Consider the following 22445-nt stretch of genomic DNA (forward strand, 5'->3'; position numbering starts at 1 on the left):
AGCCAGACCGCTAGGAGGCTGGCTTTACAGAAAAGCCTTTAAAGCACGAATGACGCACCACAAATGCTTCCTCCACTTCCCTCCAGTCTGCCCTATTGATTTCCCGGGCAAACACACCTCCGAAAGCTTTTGGGAGCGGATGGAGGGCTGCTGATGTAATGCAGGTTGGGTAAACAGCCGTGGCCTACTTTGGGAATCCAGAATTAGGTAGCAGGGTCACTTGCTCAAACCCACAGATCTTGGTACAAACGGTCTGAGTTGGAAGGGTGCGGAATGGCAATCAGTCCTTTCCCAGAAGCACAGAGTTAAATCCCTTGTTGGAATGGGCAAGATCTTATCATTTGCAATATACCAGTAAAAACTCTCCCCACGATAAGAATTAGTCGGTAGTCAGTAATTGTTGTTGTGATAAGTTGTTGACATTTCTATGTGTGATAGAGCGGAACGACATGTGGAGTTTCTGTACAAGGGCGCCCTCCGGCTTCCAGTATGAATTAAATTGTAATGCTTACAACACCATGGTAAAAACAGAAAAGATAGCCTAATACTTTTCACTAAAGAAACATGATTTTTTTTTGTCTCTTAGTGGATGCATAAGATTTTTTTAATTATCATCACTGACATCATCCCAATAAATACCAGAAATGATTGTGATATTTTTCTTAAGCCCATTTTGACCATCCCTATTCCCTTGTTGCAGGTGCTTGCACAAATACACACTGCTGATTGTTCCCACTGGGTTTTTTTTGCTTCAACAAAGTTTCTCAGCAACTTGTGCGTCACATGACAGACATTGCATGAGCTCACCATGAAGCTGCGGACGTTTTAGACAGCGTGCGATGCCAATGCAAGCAGCTGACGTCCAATGCGCCATACACGTTGCAGTCTTTTGCACGTGTCTTCTAACAGATTTAGCAAATTATCAGGCTTGGCAAATGTCTTCGGGACTGCAGAGGTGCGTCTAACAGCCAGCGTGTCCTTCATATCCACACAAAGCAGTGAAGATGGGACTTATGCAACAGTTCGCATTGGGTTTCTCTTTTCTTCTCAGGCTTGCTGTGAAAAGTCAAGAGGAAAAGTATAAAAGAAAGGTTGGGTGGAGGGGGGAAGGTGGGCGTGGACCAATCGGAGGCCACACGGAGAGACCAGGCTCTGCAGCTACCATAGCAACAGTGAAACGTTGACGTTGGTAATAAGAAACACGTGTGGCTGCTTGGAAGGGAACGTTCTCTATAATAACTATAGTGTGTGTGTGTGTGTGTGTGTGAGAGAAAGAGAGAGAGAGAGAGAGAGACTGAGTGTATACGGGGGTCAAGGGGGTCTACAGGGAACGGTTTCACTTTTCGCTTTTAAAGCAGAACACTTTTAATAACTGCCGGAGTGCACCAGAAGCTCTTACCTCGCCATCGTTTTCACCATCTGGCCCTTTAAATGTCAGATTAACATGATTTATTTATACAGCTTGTTAAAATAGTTGATTCTGACTGAGTGATGGTGGCTTTCTGAGGTCAAATGTTATTGTATAATGACCACTAAAATTTGATTTTCCAGGTAATTTATTTTCTGAATAGCAGCCCTAATTTTATTTAATTCCTAACACTTAAGTTTTATAAAATAATTTCATACTAAATTTATATTTTATGTTATGTACAGTTTATCTGGTAAGTAGCAATGCACACTGCAAAAAAAAAGAAAAAAAAGACTACTTAATGTTTTTTTTTTATATATAGAAATTTTCTCAAAATTTGATCGTTTTACATGAGAAGCAACAATGCATAGAATTTGAAGTTATTTTATACCATGTTGGTAACCAAAGAGCTCACAGTTTTTATAGTTCCTAGAACTATTAGAGGAAGTTCCCAGAAGTTCCCTTTTTGGTGTGTTCACACCGCAGGTGGTTTTAGTTCTTGGAATTCCTTTTGGGGAAACTAATTTGGCTCCTAATTCAGAGAATGGTCTATAAGAACGTGTGGTATATACGTGTAGGCTGATTGGCTGATAGTATATGAAACACCGGATACCTGCCATTTTTAAAAAGCAGGGTAAAGATATTTACTCCACAAACATTGAAAAAAAGCAATAAAGACATTTAGCTACCTATTTTCTGCAGCATAGCGTTCTTTTATCAGCTTCGGTGATATGTAACACTGCATGTCATCATAAGCGATTTTCGTGCTCTTTTAATCATGTAAAATATGCGTTTATATTCCATCTCCGTTAACACTAAACCCACTACACACAATAAAACAGCTCTGATCACTGCGTCCATCAGTTGTTGATGTTTGTAAATGGCGTAGATAAAGACGTCGCTGTCAGCCTCCATAGAACTACGTGATATGAAATGGATATTCATAGTATGAAAAAATTTATATTTAAGTCAATGGCTACCATCAACTATGTGGTTAACAAGATTCTTCAAAATCATGTGTTCAGCAGAAGAAAAACTCATGCCAGTTTGGAATGGCTTGAGGGTGAGTAAATGATGACCAAACTTACATTTTCAGGTGAACTATACCTTTAATTTCTTATTCAGTGTTTGTTCTCAAGTAAATTGATCTTGTTTTAAGGACTTTTAGACTTTATAACTTGACAATTAAACAAAAATATTTGTTAGGAATACTTTTGCTTTGTATTTGTATTGCTTTGGGGAAGTCGTGGCCTAATGGTTAGAGGGTTGGACTCCCAATCGAAGGGTTGTGGGTTCTAGTCTCGGGCCGGACGGAATTGTGGGTGGGGGGAGTGCATGTACAGTTCTCTCTCCACCTTCAATACCACGACTTAGGTGCCCTTGAGCAAGGCATCGAACCCCCAACTGCTCCCCGGGCGCCGCAGCATAAATGGCTGCCCACTGCTCCGGGTGTGTGCTCACAGTGTGTGTGTGTGTGTTCACTGCTCTGTGTGTGTGCATTTCGGATGGGTTAAAGCTCTGTGTGTGTGCATTTCGGATGGGTTAAATGCAGAGCACAAATTCTGAGTATGGGTCACCATACTTGGCTGAATGTCACTTCACAAATATTAAGCGAGATGATGATTCACAGTTAGATGGTCAATATTGTAAAATAAACCCATTAAGGGTGAAATAAAACCCCTCCACTTCATGTCAGGGTCCTGATCACGTCCTCTTTTGGAGTTGTGTTTCTGACAATTCATCAAGAAGATGTGCACTCACCACAACTGTGATCCCATCTTTCTCCAGTGGAGTTTTGTCGTAGGTTATTTCACAAACTCTGACCACCGTCGTGGCACCATACTTCTTAAGATCCTAAAGGATGACGGGAACAGAATAAATAAAATAAAAAATGAATTCAGAAAAAAAAAAACAAGGCAGACAATCACCATTTGTTCTGACATAATTGTTCCACATTAAAATTCAAACACAATCATTTTAATGGAGGGAAAAGTAAGGTAAGCTGCCCATGAACACGCTCCGTCCCTCATCCCTGCCATGTGACGGAGCACTGGGATGGGTTTCCATGGAAACGGAGGCTTTGTGGATGTGCCGTTATCATTAAAGCCTCTATGGTTCACACACACTTTCCCAGCAAGATAAGAATGAGTGGGCCATGTGACGGCGGCGTTGTCTTAAGATAGACCATGTGAGCTAGGACGGGACGTGCTGCTAAAAGAGTGTGCGCTCAAGCGAGAAGGTGGGAGAAAACAGATGGTGTAAAGTGTCAAGGGGTAGACGGTACACAAATTCTCACCTCTATGAAGCTGCTCAGAGTGGAGTTGGTTGGGTTGTGTGTGATTAAGAACCTCATGTTCTTGTAGCACACCTCCACAGGAGCCGGCCGGTTCATCCGAGCCATTGTGCTTCCTCCAAACCGTTAACAAGCTAATTCACTTGTGTGGTTTTGTTCAGTCTCTGAGCTTTTTTCGTGAATAAGACTCCTCGATGTTCAAAGTCCCCAATATCTTGTTATCCTCTTCTCTTTTGGCTTACCGTAGCCAGAGAGGTAAGATCACCCCATTAGATTTGTGAGGAGTTTCGGGTGGCAGGACCACAGGCGGCAGAGGAAAGAGTGTCTCAGTGCATCCAGAGGTCGTTTTTTTCCCCGAGTTTAGACGCGTAGATGTTGAGCGTGGCAGTAGTCTCCAGTCCTCTGCAAGAACGCCATGGACAAAGCCACTACCGAAGGACAGAGCTGTTGGAAAGAGAATAGGGAAAAAAGAGATAAATGAGTTCTCTTCTCTAAAATTAACTGGCACGCAGACGCAGGGCAGTCCGCTGAAGACAAACATGACGCACGCATGACAGCGCGGCTCACGTTAACTGTGAGTGTGTGACCGCAGATTACATCCACCACCCACACAATCCCACTCACACAGACGCACTCAAAACATTGCGCAACAAAGAGGCTGATAGGGACATGATGCCTCACAGAAAGCATTTCCCAGACTTTTTTTGCACTTTTGCAATTTTTTATGCATTTCAGTATTATAGCGCTTTCATAAACTTTTTAATTTCGTTTTTAAAATGTACACGTTTTTAAGTTTGCAAAATATGTTTATAAAGAATCATTCAAATAACTTTAAGCAGTAAATGTTCAACAAATGACAACTGCACAAATTACACGATTCCAGGATTTCTGATCAGAAAGTCTGTTCCTTACCTGCACTATGTCCCTAAATAATATTTTTAGCGATATGGATTTCGGTTCATTCTGGCGGTGGCACAGGCGAACCCAGAGAGATTGAGATGTATGAATGCTGCTCTCATGCGCTCCCCGCTGATCTGCGACTCTAGTGTCTGCAGCAGTTAAAGATGCAGAGACCCACTGGGTGTTGACAGAAGGCCAGTCTCTCATCCATACTGCTAGCGTCACGATGCCACTAACTGTAAACAATGCTTCTATAAAAGCACTGCAAGAGTCGTTGAGTGGCTTACTGATTATAGTTTGGAATCAAATATAAACTGCATACTACTCAGTGTATAATTTATACCACACACTACTTTTAAGTAAAATTATAGTATGTGACACTTGTCACTAGACATGTGTCCGTTTGGTGTAATATGGTTTGTTGAGGTAATGAATATGCATGGTATTGTTAACACAAATTTGCTTCTTTTCTACCAACCAGTTAAAATTTATATCACTTCTTAAAAGAGTTTGATGTAAACAACCCCAATATGGACGAGAAGCATGGTGGAAGGAGGACTGCTGCTAATACTTTATCGTCCTTTAAAAGCATAAAGTTGTAGGTTCAGAGGTCAAATATATTGGGCTCCAAAAAACTTCAGAGGGGCTGTTAGTCGGAGATAGTTTTGATCTGTTCACATTGGGCCGGGTGACAAAAATAAAATAAAATAATAATCTCATATTTTTATTCTGAATGGCAATATATGGTACATCTCAATATTTTCTATGATTTTCTATTTGGATAAAAAGCCTAATTTTATTTAACATTTTATAGGGGTGCACACAATATATATCCAAGGATTTGTGCTGCTTGTCATAATATTGTGGCCAAAAAAAAACTAACAAAAAATTTTTTTCTAACATAACATTGTAATAACAAAATCACAGAGCAGATGTTAACTGGTAGTAATTATACTAGCCTGTATTTGATTTACCCCTTTACAATGGTCCCTAGTTTACAGTTACTGCTATCATAAAAAAAATACTTAAATTGCAGGTTGAACACACTATGCCCCACAACAAATATTTTAGCAAAATGTATATTTTAATTGCGTTATGTTGGTTTGTTGTGCATGTGTGCAGAAGCGCTCATTCACTAAAGTCGGTGAAGAAACTGTAAATGGAGATTTGCTTGACGGGAAAAATCTGCATGACTTTCTAACATTTACAGATGAAATTTAAGTTTTATGCACTGAGGAAAACAATGCTCAGAAGTAAGCAAGCCACATTAAACTATATGCATTAACTATATCTTGAGAGCTACAGTATTTTGAAGCCCTTAATATACAGCATGTCTCTTATTTAGGACAACTTGGATTATGCACACGCACTCGCAATTTCAAAACACGGTAGTTCATATATAGTCTATAAAAATATATGCATATTTTGTAAAAACTCAATACACCACTCAGTCAGATGTTCACAATATCACCTGGTCAGATTTTTCCATGTTTTCCAAAGTGGAAAAACAGCACTGCACAACCTTACATGGAGGGAAAAAGCAGTCGAACAGTATTTACATGTTTCCAAACAGTCATTCAACACCAAATCCCTAATGTTTATTTTCAAATATTTGTTTACACTTACAGTTCAACATATTAATCTGGACTAACACACGCTCATCTCGAAAAGGATATCTAATGGCTGAAGATATTCAGATTATTTATATTGCTCTTTAAAGTAGTGTTGTTTTGCATATTAATATATCTGAAACGCTGGTTTACTTTGACAGTGTATATTTTAATTTAAATGCTCAAAGCTTTATTTTTTTTATTTTTCATTAAACTTGTCAATAGGAGGAAAATACTTAACTTTTTTTTGTGTGTAATTCAATATTGTAATAAAACATGATAATATGAAAATGTGACTGCAACATTCCTACTTTCCGAACACTTTCCTCGAATGCTTTAGTGTTGATTTTGGCAGTGTTAAGCATTTTTTAACAAGTACTTACTGTTTATTAAAATCTATAATGTCAAAATCTTATTATGAAAAGTACTGTACATGTAATGCTAATAATGAATTCTTGTAAAAGATGGTCATCCTAGTTCTGCGTAAATGCTTCAAAATCGGGCGCATAAAGACTTCATTTGGGAAGTTGTATTAGGCCTTTAACTGCAATCCTAATCCGCCATTTATAACTGGTAATTAATTAAAACTTTAATACTGAAGCTTAACCTAATTTCCGTTTCTTCTCTTCAAAATAAACAAAATTTTCCTAAATGTAATCCACGCTTCCGAAATTCCTCATTGCTCATACACAAACAAATCATTTCATTTACTTTGTGATGCAACAGAGAGAATAAAACAATAACAACCAAACAACAATGACCTATTTAAACGAGTTAATGTAAGCCTACTTTTAACAACTTCACTGAGGAACAAAATCAAGGCTGTGAGGGTCGATATACACTGAAATTTCACTATATGGTTTTCTGCAATGTCAGAAAAAAATGCCAAAGTTTTACCTTTAGAGGCACAACAGCTTGTCACTGATACACCAATACATTTCCTTTACCCCTAAAGTGTGCATATTAATCCCTCAGGGTAGTAACACGTACCCTTGAGGTACATCGGTGTGGATCAACGAGCTGTTGAACAAAGAGCAGCATGTAAAACAAACAGTGAGAACAATACTTCTGACAGGTCCGCCGGGGGTCCGGCCCTGAGGTGCTGTATTCATTTACTTCATGCAGACTAAGGTTAATTGGGTGATTGTGTGCCATGTCAACAGCACACAAGGGTCTCAAACATTCAGCGATACACACAGAGACTCGTGACGATCTGTAAACAACTGCTTTTGAGGTACAGCGTGAGATTTACTGCTAAACCCACAGTATTAGCATTAACTTCAGCGCTGAGGGTAACCCTGACAGTGTTGCGCTTGTCTACAAAAGCCAATTCCCAGCTCTTGTCCCGTAAGACTGCAAATACTGGTTAAATATTTGTGCTGACAAGTGTAAGTGCTGCTGTGGGCATCTGGGACCTTCGTGTGGCGGTACTTACAAATAATCCACAGCAAAACAGAGACGGGAAAGTAAGGGGAAAAGAAATTACACTTATGTTTGAATGCAAAAGAGGAATTTGTCAAAGATGAAGAGACGATATGGGTTGGAAATAGATTGGAGACACACTAGGGGTCTTCACACATGGCCCTCAGTCACGTTGGTCCCCCGTAAGAAATAAACAACACAACAACTACTTAGATATTCATTTGTACACAAGCAAAAATTTATTTTTATGCTCTACAGTTAGTGTTAGCTGTATGCACCAAGGGTCTGAAAGTAACGCAATTCCAATTCTCTGTATGTATGTGGTGTACATGTGGAAGAATTGACAATAAAGCAGACTTGACTTGGCTAAACAGGCGCCGTGATTCCCGGTGTCCCACAAATTGGCCCCTCAGAAGCATCTTGGAGCAGGCCGAGTTGCTATATTCAGTCACCAAGTGTCTGGACTGTGCCAAAGTATGGCATCTTCTGAATGTCAGGTTGTAGACATGTGAACTTCCTAAAGGATATATGTGTACTTGACAACTTGAGAAACATGAGTCTACTTGAGTGAGCACGAAAATAATTCTCATTTTAAAATCCATCAGTTTGTTTTACACAAGTCCTGCATAATTAGGCTGGTTCACGGCCTCCAGACAAGATCCCATGTGTTTTTAGCAATGTATGGACACTAGGCAAATATATTCAATAGCATAACTGAGAAACATTGTAAAGTTCATAGCTAAATAATTGTAATGCACCAAATTTTTGATTAACTTTACGTTTTTTTATAAAATTTATAAAAGGTTCTGTAAACTAAATTTTAGATATTCTACCGTAATTGTGAAGTCTCTACATTGTAGATAGAATACATTGTATTCTGTACATGCAAATTAGTTTTGCTTTAGAAGAAAAAATAACAATTATTTAATTAAATACATTTACTGTTAACATAGATGCTGCAACAAGTGCATCACCAATATTCTCAGTGGCACAACACTAACACTAAAACTATGAACTAAAAGAAAGTTCAGATATTCCCACTCATAATTATGACGAGATGGTGTTCATGTGTGTTCAACTCATAAATACAATCTTTCCGACATGACATGAATGCAATTTAGAGTGCACTTTAGTGAGTCGCCATTAACAAGAACAAGCCAGTTTTTTTTAGCAAACAATTTGTTCCTCCACATTGGACGAAACATGGATAGTTCACCTAAATATGAAAATACTGTTATTACAAACATTCATCCTCCAGTCATAATTTGCTCTTGACGTGACATACAGCTAAGTATGGTGACCCATGAATTTGTGCTCTGTATTTAACCCATCCAAAGTGCACACACCCGCACACACCCGGAGCAGTGGGCATCATTTATGCTGCGGCGCCCGGGGAGCAGTTGGGGGTTCGGTGCCCTGCTCAAGGGCCCCTCAGTCATGGTATTGCAGGCTCGAGATTCGAACCCACAACCCTAGGGTTAGGAGTCAAACTCTCTAACCACTAGGCCACGACTGCCCTCTTGGGAGTTTCGTAACCGTTTGTTTAACGTTTGTTTAAAGCGAGAATGACAACTTTCAGTCAATAACTTAAATTCCAGTTCCTCACGCAAGCCTTCATATGGTTTTCCTGGAAGACTTGGGAATAGGGATGAGCAAATGTCTACAAATTTGGCATCAGACAATGTCTACAGTAAAACATTGCGATAGACGATGAGACAAATTTCATTTGAATTCAAATTTTATTTAGCCGGCGCAACATTGTAATGTCTATCAGCCATCGGCGAAGGACGATGTCATCGTCTATCAGTCCAACCCTACTTGGGAAATAACATGCAAGCCATAAAAACAACTTCCACTGTGCCTTTCTAGAACAACAGAAGAGCAGTGTCCCTGTAAAAGCACCACTTAAGTGACACTAGAAATGTGTCAAAGGTCTGATTCTGTAGACATGAAATCCAGGCTAATAGTATCTCACAAACAGCTCTGAGTGATGATGTGACTGGCCCATGTGCTGCGTGTCACCTGCGCGTTATAAATAGGTCCGGCAGCTGTTTTCTGATGCATTTAGCCCTGACCGGACCGGGCCACTGGATATGAGATAACATTGGGTGGGGGTTTGTTTCCAACTCCGTTTAGCTTCGTGAACTTTGTTTGAGAGACCAACCACTATCCGGAGCGATGGAAAATCTAATTAATCATGGATTCATTGGGGTGTTGATCTGGAAAAAACGGGATCATAAAGTTGTTGTGGTGGAAAGTACAAGAAACATGAGATCAGAACAGAAATGCACTAGCTAACTAACTTATTGAAGATTATTTTTTTTTTACTAATTGAAGAGTCCATGACTGTTTATTTGAACATTCGTTTTTGCATAGCTACTGAAATTTGTATCAAGAATTGCAGAATTTCGGTGGTATTGGTGCCAGCTACTGAAACGGGAAGGTGACTATAGGGCCCTTTGGCTTTCACAATGCAGAAAGCACAATTAAAAATCACATCTTTACAGGATAACATAGAATGCCATGGAATTTGGCTATGTTTAGGTGGATAATTCAAAAGTAGGGCTGCCACACTTGATCAAATCGTGATATGGCCTAATGACAGTTACTGAAATAATGTTCTGTCTTTGTGTGAATGAGCAGCACAGTTTCATCAACTAAACACTCGAGACGCTTGTGTTTTCAGCATCTGCCATGAACTTCATCTTCTTGAGCTGATCTAAAAGTCATTTCACAAGCATTCCACCATTAAATTTGGTTGGGAACGGAAAGCACAATTTTTTATTTAAAAACTATAACTTTATAACTAAAGATATCAGCTGACCGCTAATGTACTGCACCGTGGATGTCATCTTATATCCATGGAGCTCCATGGTGGCATAACTTCATAGGCTCCATCCATGGTGATAAACAAATGAGATTTGAAGGGAATATTGTGTACTTGTTCCGCAGCAGCTGATGGGCCTCCTGGGACAAATCTGCACCTCTATGTCTACGTACACAGCTATGTGCTTCCCACAGGGATAGTGCAGTTGGTCTTCAATAATCTCAGACGCATGGATCACCATGGCAGGAATTTGTCCAGCTACGTGCGAGTCGTCATGACTGTGGTGCCATGAAAGCAGGAGGCCCCTTCACTTAGAGCCATTATACAGTGATGTATATCACACACTACCCCGCCAGCATTAGTCTCAGGGATATAGGTTTGCATTGCATCAAGCTGGCTTCAAAATAACACTCCTCAGCTTGACTGAACTGGTCTTTAACCTATAAAACCAACCTGCAGGGCTGTTCACTTACCAGACATAACATGATGTGCCATTTATTTTCATTATGAACTATTGAGTTCTTCTGGCTCAATTCAATAGAAGTCTACGAGGAAAGACATTTGATTGTTGATGAAAATGATGACAAAATCTATTCAACAACAAAATTACCACTGGTTTGTGATGATATCTTCTATAGAGTTCGAATGTGTTATGTATGTACTTTATGATATGAATGTGAGTAGTATGAATGAAATCCGGATGGACTGCATTCATCATGTTGTCAACTTCATGTTACTTCTAGTTCAGTTGCGTCACTTCACATAAAACTCTTTTCTCATACTCCTACTAGGTTTATATAAGTAAAGAATAAGGAGGTGGTTTATGCGTTTAAACTCACCAACAAGTCTCTTTTTTGTGGCAACTGACAGCATGTCATAAGCCACATTTCCATTACCGATTTGCTCAAAACTTGTGTGATTTATAAACGGATTAAAAAAAAAAAAAAAACGTATTGCAAATTGATGGGATTTGCCAATTAATGCCATTAACCGATATAATATGACAGATATTATATATTTTTTTTCTGTCACGGTGACAAAATTGGTAGGTTAACCTATATCACAGTCACTGCACTAGCCATTATTTTTTATTGAAGGAGACATAGGCATGTATCTTTAGACATTTATGGGACAAAAACATGTCTCGGTGCGGCTTGTATAAAGAAGGATTGCCTAGAGTGGCCTCAATCAGATCTGGTGGCCGCGTCAAAGCTAAATAAGGGGTTAACCCACAATTAATGGTAAGGAAAGCACCTTATCCTTGAAAACGCCAATGTATTAGTTTTTTTTTTTTTTTTTGGAGGTTCCAATACATTAAAGAATGATCATGTTACTAGGGCTGGGTGATTTTGCAAAAAATTTAAAACTCAATTTTTTCGGAAAGTTTTACTTGTTCTCAATTTTTTATTATTTTTGAACTAGTCAGAGTTAGTCATGTTCCTTTTTATTAACCCTCTAATTAAATACAATTCTATTCCAAGTGCTGCTCACATGAAGTTGTCAACATGATGTAAATGTTAAACAAATCCCTTGTTAAATATCTTTGCATAAAAGATGCAAAACCTACAACTACATATTGTACAAACTCGTCTTATATATAAGTCTAATTAATTGATAAAATCGGAAAAGTTGCGCAGCCCTTTCATGTGACTTTTACGTATGTCAGGTGAACTGTACATGTAAAAAAAAAAAAAAAAAAGTTTCATTGCAGTTTAGCAATGTAATGTATACTTTTTTTTAATTGCCTGAAAAAGCACCTTGTGAGCACAAAAAGTTATGGGAGTTTTCACAAAATTGGTGTGTTTCCATTGGGTGTACTTTTATTTTTTTATCAATTCGCAATTTCAATTGCCGTAATTTGAAGGTTAATGGAAATGAAGCCATAGATGAGGGTGGATCTTAATTTGTATTGAACACAGAACATCTAGTGATTCAGTTTTAAAAAAATATCATCCGATTATTTACTAGCAACCTCTAAGAAAGCAAAGCAGCACAAAGAACGTCAGAAGATCTGGAGTGGTATTAACCCGGAACAGTTTTTTTTTTCTTTCAGATAACACTTCTAGCATTTTCCTGTTGTAAGGAAATTGACTCATTCAGATGTACCTCATGGGTCTCGCTGCTAATAGTCTTTAAACACAGCTGAAGACCGAGTAGGCGCACTCACAGGAAAACAGGAAGAGGCCAACAACCTCCAGGTGCCTTTGAGCAGAACAACATGTGTATGAGATGAGTGGTTTCCTCATGAAAAGATACGTTATTTAAGCAATCAACAAGTTAAGAACTGCAGGTAACATGTTGCAAACATCTGCTGTATAAGCAAGCTGGGCCACTTAAAAAAAAAAAAAAAACACTCTACTTTTTAAATAAGTATTCATTTATATACCATTTTTATGTTTTAGTAATAGTTTTAATAAAAATTGTATTTAAACGTACTCAGCATTTTGTCATGGCATATTTATTTAGCTATATTTCATTTTGACTGAAATGGCAAATAATTGTTTTCAATGAAAACAACATTAGGAGATTAATCTCATATACAGACTAGGATGTGCTGAGGTGATATAATTAAACCGCTAGCAAAGTGGTTCACTGGTATTCAGCGATTCAAGCTCAAGCAGATCAATATCCAACATACCCCTTTAATTAAAACCATTTCATTGTCATCATAATGTGTCTTTTTAACCATGTCTCGATTACAATTAATGCAACGCTTCATCACCAAACATTTTTACTGACGAAAAAACTAAAAGGAAAATTTCTAGGGTTCTATGATTTCTATGATGTGAACAATGTGGGCTCGGAATGAAGATTCTTTATTTTTTTTATAAATATTTGTATTATATATATTTCTCAGTGTTTTTTTTTTTACTCAGCATAACTTCACATTAAAAACTCCACAGTCCTCTGGGATCGTCTTTCACAAGAAGCTGGACAATCTGGCCTTCCTGTAAACCCCTAGGAGGCCACCAGCGGTCTGGTCTGGAGGCCTGTCTGAAGGCAGGATTCCGAATTCTCACAGAACTCTAAAAGGTCAGGACTGCCCAAATTTGGCAGAGCAGGGAAGGGGATCACAACACAGGAAATCCCTCATCCTGTCTCGCAAGTATCAATGAGGAAATCACACACACTTCAGTGTGCAATGAACACTAGTCAGTGAGAGGACAGCATGACCCAGTGTCAACAAATTAACACTAATATACACCTGCATTATCAAAGTCTGATTAACAGCAGTTTAAGCAATAGCAAATAAAGCCAGAACACATTATCTAGTAAAAAAGTGGATATTTTGGATGCTATTTTTTTTTTTTTCATGGGACATTCCCTGTCTGCAGCTGTGAGTTTTCAAACAACATGCAAAGCTCACGCTGATGTCAGAGGGTTTCCTGTCTGAGAAATGCAGCTGGACAGTCAAAAAAAAAAAAAAAAAAAAAAAAAAATGAAAGGAAGCACAAAGATAGGGGAAACCAGTGTTTGCAAAAATAAAGCAATTTTGAAACAATAACAAACAACATTAACATCATTTACATCAACATCATTTTGGCACTGCCAATTTTTACACTGAATGTTCTGTTTCACTTTAAAATAATGCAACATTATTATTTTAATGACTATTTTTACATTTTTGTCATTGCTATCTTTCTGGGCCTTGAAAGTGTCAGGTGCGTTGCTGTTTATGCAGGGTCGGAAAGCTCTCCGATTTCATCAAAAACATCTTCATTTGTGTTCTGAAGACGAACAAAGGTCTTATGGGTTTGGAACATAGTAGGGTGAGTAAATAATGACAATTTTCATTTTTGGGTGAACTTTCCCTTTAATGTAAATGTAATCCTAACATGAAATCCAATTTCCTAGTGGATATGGTTTTGTAAAACTTCCTTTCATGATAACTTCTGTGTTGAACACAGAAGGTTTAGGGTAGGATTAGGGATGTAGTATATGGTTTTGCAGAATATGTTATTTATTTATCTGACCAATACACAGCCAATATGTTATTAATAAGTATTCTAATAAGCAACTAGTTAATAATGAGAATTGGTCCCTATATTAAAATGGTAGCAAAAAAATCTTACTAATCATATGGTCTGTAACACAAACAGAGCAATATCAATCACTACTAATGACTGTTTCCAAACAGGTTTCCCAAACACAGTGCACATTAAACCAGAGATGCAAACAGGTAAGGAGGAAAAACGTGAGAACACTGCGCGGAATGGGGTCATGCCCACCACAGAATTTATTTTAAAGATGTTTGCTTTACATGCTCATTTGTATTTACTTATAAGATCACAAGTACTCTTGTAAGACTCCCTTTGCAAGACCAAACTCCCCCTTGTCACTGAAAGGTATGGAGTTTGAATCTATGTTAAACTGTGATAAATTAGCATAAAAAATTGTACACACTTAAATTTCAAGCATTGGGCCTCATATTTTTCATTTTTTTTACTTTTAGCATTATTTGTGAAAAATTTCCAGACTGAACACCAGAATTGTTGCCTGTTTAAACATCCTGACAAGGTGCGAATGAGTTTCCCTCTGTTCCCACCCTGTCTCCTCATGATTAAATCCCAGGCTTGCGTCACAGCAGGCTCGGGCAGCCACCCATGGCCCTCCACTGGATTAATTAAAAGCATTTCTATTAGAACCACTTCATGGGATGAGAACAATAAGCCACTGTAAAAGAGCAATACGACATTGGGAGGTAGATCGGTTCATACAGAGTGATTGCTTTCGCTGGTGTTTCAAGTTAATGGATGTAAGAATCAAAACCACTGGTTACGTTCACTGTTGTGTAACTTCCTGTGGAGATCACAGGTTTTTCAAATAATGTGTGATTATACATCACGAATTAAAGGTGACTTTAGTTGGCAAATTGCATTTTATACTTAATGCATATTACATTTTAGGTTACTAGTTTCTACTTGACTTTTGTAGTAAGACTATCTGACTATATATATATTTTTTTTAATCAAGACTGCTCATTTCATTTTTTGTGTAATGTATGAAAGCATGTGGACAGCTCATGAACACTATTGATGATTTAGAAACTAGAACAGCATGTTTCATTGTTTTCATGTTTGTGATTTGTTGAGATACAAGCTCGCTGATTTTTCAAAAAACCTCTATCCATCCTCTTTCACACCTGCCCTTGATTCAGACTGTATTTCCTGGGCATATTTCTTTCTTCCATTAGCACTGAAAATCAAATATTAATGATTATAGGACACAAGAGGGTCCTAGTGGATTAATATCCTGGCCACTAATGGTAAATACACCAATTCAGAATGATTCATCTTAACATGAACTATTAATTAACGCTCCATCTCATCACCCTAACAAGCCTGAACCAGACGGGCCTCTCGAGACATCTGCACGGTGATGCATTTGATGTGAGTCAGGGGCTTTCATGAGAACTGTCATCTTGGTTACTGAATCAAATGTATGGAACAATGGATTCATGAAGGTGAAGAGTCAGTCTGAAGCTCTGCAAATCCAGATTTAGGTTTGTTATCTGATATGTGGAGTGTTGGCTAAATACTTCACTTACGGCACCTCAGTCCACAACTAATGTGCTGAACATAATTAAAAGCAGATGGAAAATGGAAACCAGCAGTGTTTCCTTAGGTGCTCTTAAGGAAAGCAACAGTGCATTAATCTGCAGCATCATGGCCAAAGATGATATCATCAACTGAATCGGTCAGATAAATTCACTTCCTGACTGAATAGTCTCAGATTAGACACCCGCTCACTGATCCACAAGACCACTAGTGAACTGGCAACAGGTCTGCAACTTTTATTAAGGAAAAATTATCTGCGGTAACTTGTTAATACCTTGTGCTGTGCAAAAACTCCTTTACCTTATTTGGTGTTCAAAAATGAGATCTATTTTTAAAATCACCTGTAAATCACTTCAAATCACTTCCAAATCTTGGATTCAGACTTTTTTTGTCAACTTGTATCCTTTACTACGCACGTCTTTTTGGATTTGATTGACTATTAGTTGCGTTTACATTACCCATCAAATTGTGCAAATTAAAAACTGCAAATTTCAAATGTGCCTAATGGAAACATGTAAATTTAGCAAAAATTATCACATACCACAAAAAAACTTTATCATAAAACTGTGATATCACAAAAAAACACTCACATGTGGTGGCTTTTCAGGCAATTTGAAAAAGAATTATTTCACAAAACTGCAAAAACAAAAGTTTTTTTTTTCACTTTTACAGTTCACCTGCTGTACGTAAAACTCTCATGATCATTCTTGAACATACTAACCTCCAAGAAACACATAATACAGTACATGGCCACTCTCAGTGCATTACAACTCCAACACAGCCACCGGAGCAGTTCGACGCCACTCTAGTAAATGCTTGTTTTTTATTTTATACCAGTTGCGTCCAGCGGCACATTTCAGAAGCGTCCCAGAAGTGTCTCTCTGCGCTGATTTGCTAAAGACACACAATGTCCTATGATTAAAAATAATGGCTAGTGCAGTGGCTGTGATATATGAAGAGTTTCGTTGCAAAACGAGATATATCCATTTTGAGAAATGTTGGTTATTTGACATTATTATTTAAGACATCAACACTCAAGTTCATTCACAATTTTTGGTACATTAAACTATAACTTGAGCTCAGTGAAGGCCAGGGACACAATATTCTTCAAATCCAGGATATTTTTTATTTAACTTTATGTCCAAATAGTTCATAAATAAGTCAAAAACCATGCCAAAATGCAACATATTTATCTTAACATTGTTAAACATCTTAAATTGGTTAAAAAAACAACACATAATAAATTTTTTATTTTTTTTTGCAAAACGCAATGCAAAGGCGCGTTTACGCGCGTCTGGAGGTCTCACGGCACGAAGGCGTTTAGCGCGTCGCGGAAGACGCTAATTCACCTCATTCACACGTCTAGAGACACCTTTGACTTTCAAAATAGGGGTTTTAAGAAAGATTTCCTAGAAATCATTCACGCCAGACGCTCTATTCGTGTTTGGTGTGAACACAGCAACCTCCCTGGCTTTCTTGACATCAGCGGAGACTCGTTCCCTGCTGAATTTGTTTATTGTTGACAGACTCAGGAGTATTTTATCCTGTCAACTTTTCGTAAAATCACTGAGCAAACTCCGAGCACTTCACCGGCGGTGACTCTCTCCTTGCGTGACATCCTGAGCTCGCGCAGCATCCTGAACGTTCTATAGCCTATATCGCACTTTGTAAAGAAACTGGGCTGGCGGATATCGCGTTTTGTGAAAAAATGCATTTTGTAGTAGGCTTAAAATGTACATTTTTAAATCTTATTAATGGCAGCAATTCACACATAGATTAAGGTAAATCTGAACAGTGATTTCCAATAATAAAATCCAAATGTCAAAAAATGGCGTTTATCACGTTTTGCAATTAAACTCTTCATATGTAAACCTTCCAAGATCTGTTGCCATGATTTATTGCAACTAGGGATGTCACGAGAACCAATCCAGCAGTACCAAGTTGGTATAAACATTTGAAAATCCTGCCGGCATTTGTTTTTTTTCAGTAGCATACATCCGATTACGGCTGGGCAAATACATTTTTATTAAAAATTATTATTATTATTATTATTTTTATGTCAATTCAACATCGATTCTCAAAAACCACAAATCGATCTTTTCTGGTATTTCAGCAAACATTTAAAAGAAGATCTGATTAATGTGAATCTTTTCATTAGTCTTCTCCACTTGATGTCAACCCTCTTATTTACCTTGCGCAAAGTTATGTCAGAAAGCCTGTCACTCACTCAGTGCTTATCATGGCCAGAGATACTGTTGACAATAACAAAGCAATATGTGCGATTTGCAACGCTCAGGTAAAATTCTATAGTAATACTGAAAATCTGTGGAAGCATTTAACATTACGTGTAAAGGCGATGTAATTTCTAGGGCTGTGCAAAAAATCGAATGCGATTTTCATGCACATCTCATCAGTAAAGACGCTCCTGTAATTAGAAGTATATCTCCAGCACATACATTTCAGATCATGGTTGCCAGGTTTTCGCAACAAATCATGCCCTGTTGTTTCTCTAAACTAGTCCAAAACTAGCCCAATCCCGTTCCCGTTCCCAATCCCCTTTTATATTTAAAAGCTGGGAAACAATTTTTTTTTTTATCTGGGAACCTCCTGGAATCGCGATTAATTTTGGACTAGTTTTAAGATATCAACAGCTGCAAGTGCCTCACGGCAACCCGTCAAAATAAAAGTTTAGTTTAACGTGAAGAAACTGTCATAAATGTATTACTATTTATCAGTCTTCTAATCAAATGTTACAACAATGATACTACTAATAATAAATATTAATAAATCATTTGTTTACATTGTGATATAAAACCCCAATAGAGTGGTTGTTGCATTTATTTAAATGTTTATTGCTGACTGTGTTGGTAGGTCTGGGGAGGGGGATCATGTAGTCACACAGTCACACAGAGTTCTAGTTCTCTTTGCAGACAGAACACAACTAAGGTAGGCAACAAGTTGTCAGAGCAACACTAAACACTGTAGGAGCTCTGGAGCACATGGCTTAATAACTCCCCTGCTGCAAAAAATGAAACTAAAAATATGTTTACTTGGAAAAGACTAAAATTTCCAGGCAGCTGCATGTTTGAGACATTACGCTATACAGTTTGTTATGTAAAGGACATGGGATGTTTTAACAGTTATCTTAGAAGAAAGTGATTAAGGTTTAGGCACGTTGTAAATACACACATGTGCATGCACATCTTCAAAGTTGAAGGCTTGCAATATGAAACATGTATGATAGGTCAAAAATGAGAACTGAGCTGCAATATAACAATTTAAAGGGTTAGTTCATCAGAGAATGAAAATTTGTCCATCTTCTACTCACCCTATGTGTGTGACTTTCTTCTTTCAGAATAATCCAATCGAAGTTATATAAAAAATTGTCCTTGCTCTTTCAAGCCTTTTTCAAGCAGGTGTTTATTGCCAACATTTCAGAAGACGTAGGACTGGACAATATATTGGACAATATGATCATGTGCATCTAGTCAGTAAAGTGTGTTCTGAGATTAGCGATAAATCCCCATCACCAGCTTTCAAATGGAGTGGCAGTTAATACACAGAGCCGTAGGTCACTGACAAGCTACGCTATATTGAGTTCATTATTGAAGATAAATCGCCTTCGATAATGAACTCGATATAACGTAATGAGCAGGTGGATGTTGAGAACAAAACAAAACGCTGGGTCACGAATTAGAAGCACAAAACGAGGATTTGTAAAGAAAAATGTTGGAGGTTTTCGAAATATCCCAAGAGGAGACTGGTTTTCCTTTGCTAAAGTAAGGAAACTTTGTTTCCTTTGCTCCTACATTTCCCAGAGACGCGTGGGCAACGGATACGTCTTCAATCATCCACCTACACATCTTCAGGTCAGCAGAAGTGAGAAAAATACAGAGTTTATTGTCATCCCCGGAGCCATGTGAGGGATGTTTTATTACAGATGCACGCACTTTATTTCACGTCTTCTGAACAGTTAACAACAAACACCTGCTTACACCCATTGAAAGGCTTGGAAGAGCAAGCAATTTTTAAAGGGGGGGGGGTGAAATGCTATTTCATGCATACTGAGTTTTTTTACACTGTTAAAGAGTTGGATTCCCATGCTAAACATGGACAAAGTTTCAAAAATTAAGTTGTACGTTTGAAGGAGTATTTCTGTTCCAAAAATACTCCTTCCGATTTGTCACAAGTTTCGGAAAGTTTTTTCGAGTATGGCTCTGTGTGACGTTAGATGGAGCGGAATTTCCTTATATGGGTCCTAGGGCACGTCTGCCGGAAGAGCGCGCGCTCCCGTATAGCAGAGCAATGAGAGCACAGACATTCACTGATCAGAGCTAGAGACATTCACTGATCAGAGCGAGAGCGAAATGTCACAAAAGAAGTGTGTTTTTGGTTGCGAGGGCAAGACAGTTTATTTTTAAATAGCATTGACGAAGTTGTGCAAGTGTTTGTGTTTGTTCCCTGCATTTCGAAGATGCTTGTTTTACAAACAAGGCCCAGTTTGACGCCGGATTTGCACATCGTTTATTTCTTAAGGATAATGCAGTCCCAATGAAAAAGGGTCACGACTGTGTGTTGGAACCGCAGGCGGTGAGTAAAACTGCTTCAAATATCTCTGTGTTGTTAACTTAGCTATCGACGTGTAAGCACATCAAGTAAACCTTGTACACCTTTAAAGAAAAAAAAAAAAGACGACATAAAGTGGAATTTAGTCATTTTCCAAAACCGCTAAGTGTAACGGAGGCCAGAGAGTAGTGGCTGTGCAGGTAAACCTCCCTGATCTCAAGAGATGCACTAGCAACAGACGCTAGTGGCTGTAGCCATTTAGCCTCCTTGTTAGAGGAGACCCGGGTTCGAGCCCCACTCGGAGCAAGTGCGAGGAGCGTCAGAAAGGACCCGGGAGAGAGGGGTTACATAAGCAAATATATACAGTTTCAGTACATACCAAATAGAGACGCTGTTGTAGTCGTTGCTGCTGCTGCTTTCGTTCAGTTTCAGCCTCTGGATCTGATTCTGGATCATAAATAAACGGCTGAATCTGACTGTTAGCCATGGTTTGTTTTGGATGATGTTTTTTTTTTTCTCACGGTAATGTCACAACTTCCAAACGCTCCCAACGCAAAAGCTTACTCACGCTCGTGATTCTTTAGCTCCACCCACACGTCACGCCTGCAGCGGCTCGTGTTTTTCCGAAAAAAATCGGCTCAGACTATTTTTCTCTTATAAATATAATAAAACTAAAGGCTTTTTGGAGATATGAAGGATGCAGTACTACTCTATTGGTACTCAAGATTAACAGGATATTGAGTGAAAACGAGCATTTCACCCCCCTTTAATATAATTTCGATTGGATTATTCTGAAAAGAAAGGCACACACACCTAGGATGCCTTGAGGGTCAGTAGAAGATGGACACATTTTAATTCTCAGTTGAAGTAAACATTAAACAATGAATAAATTAATAATGCGTGTTTCTGTTTTGTTAAAGGTGCACCAAGCATTTTTTTAAAAATGATTTTGACCACAGCGTCAGACCTTGTCCCAAAACACACTTGTAGCCAATCAGCAGTAAGTGTCTTGTAATGACAAGGAGAAAAGAGTGCAAGTTTGAGTGCACAGGACAGATATTAGCAGATCGACTAGTAGATTACAGTAGGGTTGGGAATCGTTAGAAATGAATCCTTTCCTGTTCCAGGTTCTGCCTAACTATTCCGATTCCGATTCAGCATATGCTTCAAAGCATGTGCTTCAAAGTTGATGTTTTTTACACTATCAGTAACATTTTGCTTGTCAAGCAGGAATAAGATGGTTGGCCAAATAGTCCCTTGAGGGCTAAGACACTTGTTCATTTCCCTAAATTAAATAATTAAACTCAAAATAAACTGATAAAAATATTATACTTATAACCATGTATACACTAGGGTTGCACAATAAATCACATGTGATATTTAATGTGCATCTTTTCAGTAAATCCGGTTCTGTAATCAGCGGTAAATCTCAATCGTTGTTGCCATGTTGTGTACTTACGTGTGGGGTGGAGATTTAAGTCCTGTTGGGCTATGTTATGTTGAACCAAATTTAGTTTGTTTTGGTGCTTTCAAATATCAACATTGTTTGGCAAAAGTCACTGGTAAGCAACACTAATTGTGTCCTCTTTTAATGGGCAGATGACCATTAACTAAGCGCACAATAGAAGTCCATCATTTGACATTGTGAATACAGTTCCAGTCGAGTGTGCATGTTAGATTTGCCTGATGCTATTTGTTTGTGTGAAAATGGATGGTTCCACAGTTTAATACATCTGCACACGTCAAGCTCATGCGCACCTGCAAGAATACTTGCTTCAGTGAGTTCTCACACACAAACGAACACCAGACAAACCACCTGCAAAACCACTTCAGCTTTGCGTCAGCAACTAAACCGGAGAAA

General features: G+C 38.3%; 1 protein-coding gene across 3 annotated transcripts in view; it reads right to left on the bottom strand.

The window, feature by feature from the left end:
- Positions 1–22445, bottom strand: part of LOC113119605 (protein tyrosine phosphatase type IVA 3-like) — a 31919-nt gene that overhangs the window by 7175 nt on the left and 2299 nt on the right. For 2 of the 3 annotated variants that reach the window (XM_026289197.1, XM_026289198.1), the window contains exons 2-3: positions 3705–4145; positions 3170–3262 (exon numbers count right to left, since the gene is read on the bottom strand). In XM_026289197.1, coding sequence (XP_026144982.1) covers positions 3170–3262; positions 3705–3809 — 198 coding nt within the window. In that variant the 5' untranslated portion in view covers positions 3810–4145. Of the gene's footprint in view, positions 1–3169; positions 3263–3704; positions 4146–4613; positions 4734–22445 lie in introns of those variants that run through there. The other variant, XM_026289199.1, reaches the window with a different exon arrangement.

This window comes from Carassius auratus, chromosome 19 (genome assembly GCF_003368295.1).
Source record: "Carassius auratus strain Wakin chromosome 19, ASM336829v1, whole genome shotgun sequence".
NCBI lineage: Eukaryota > Metazoa > Chordata > Actinopteri > Cypriniformes > Cyprinidae > Carassius > Carassius auratus.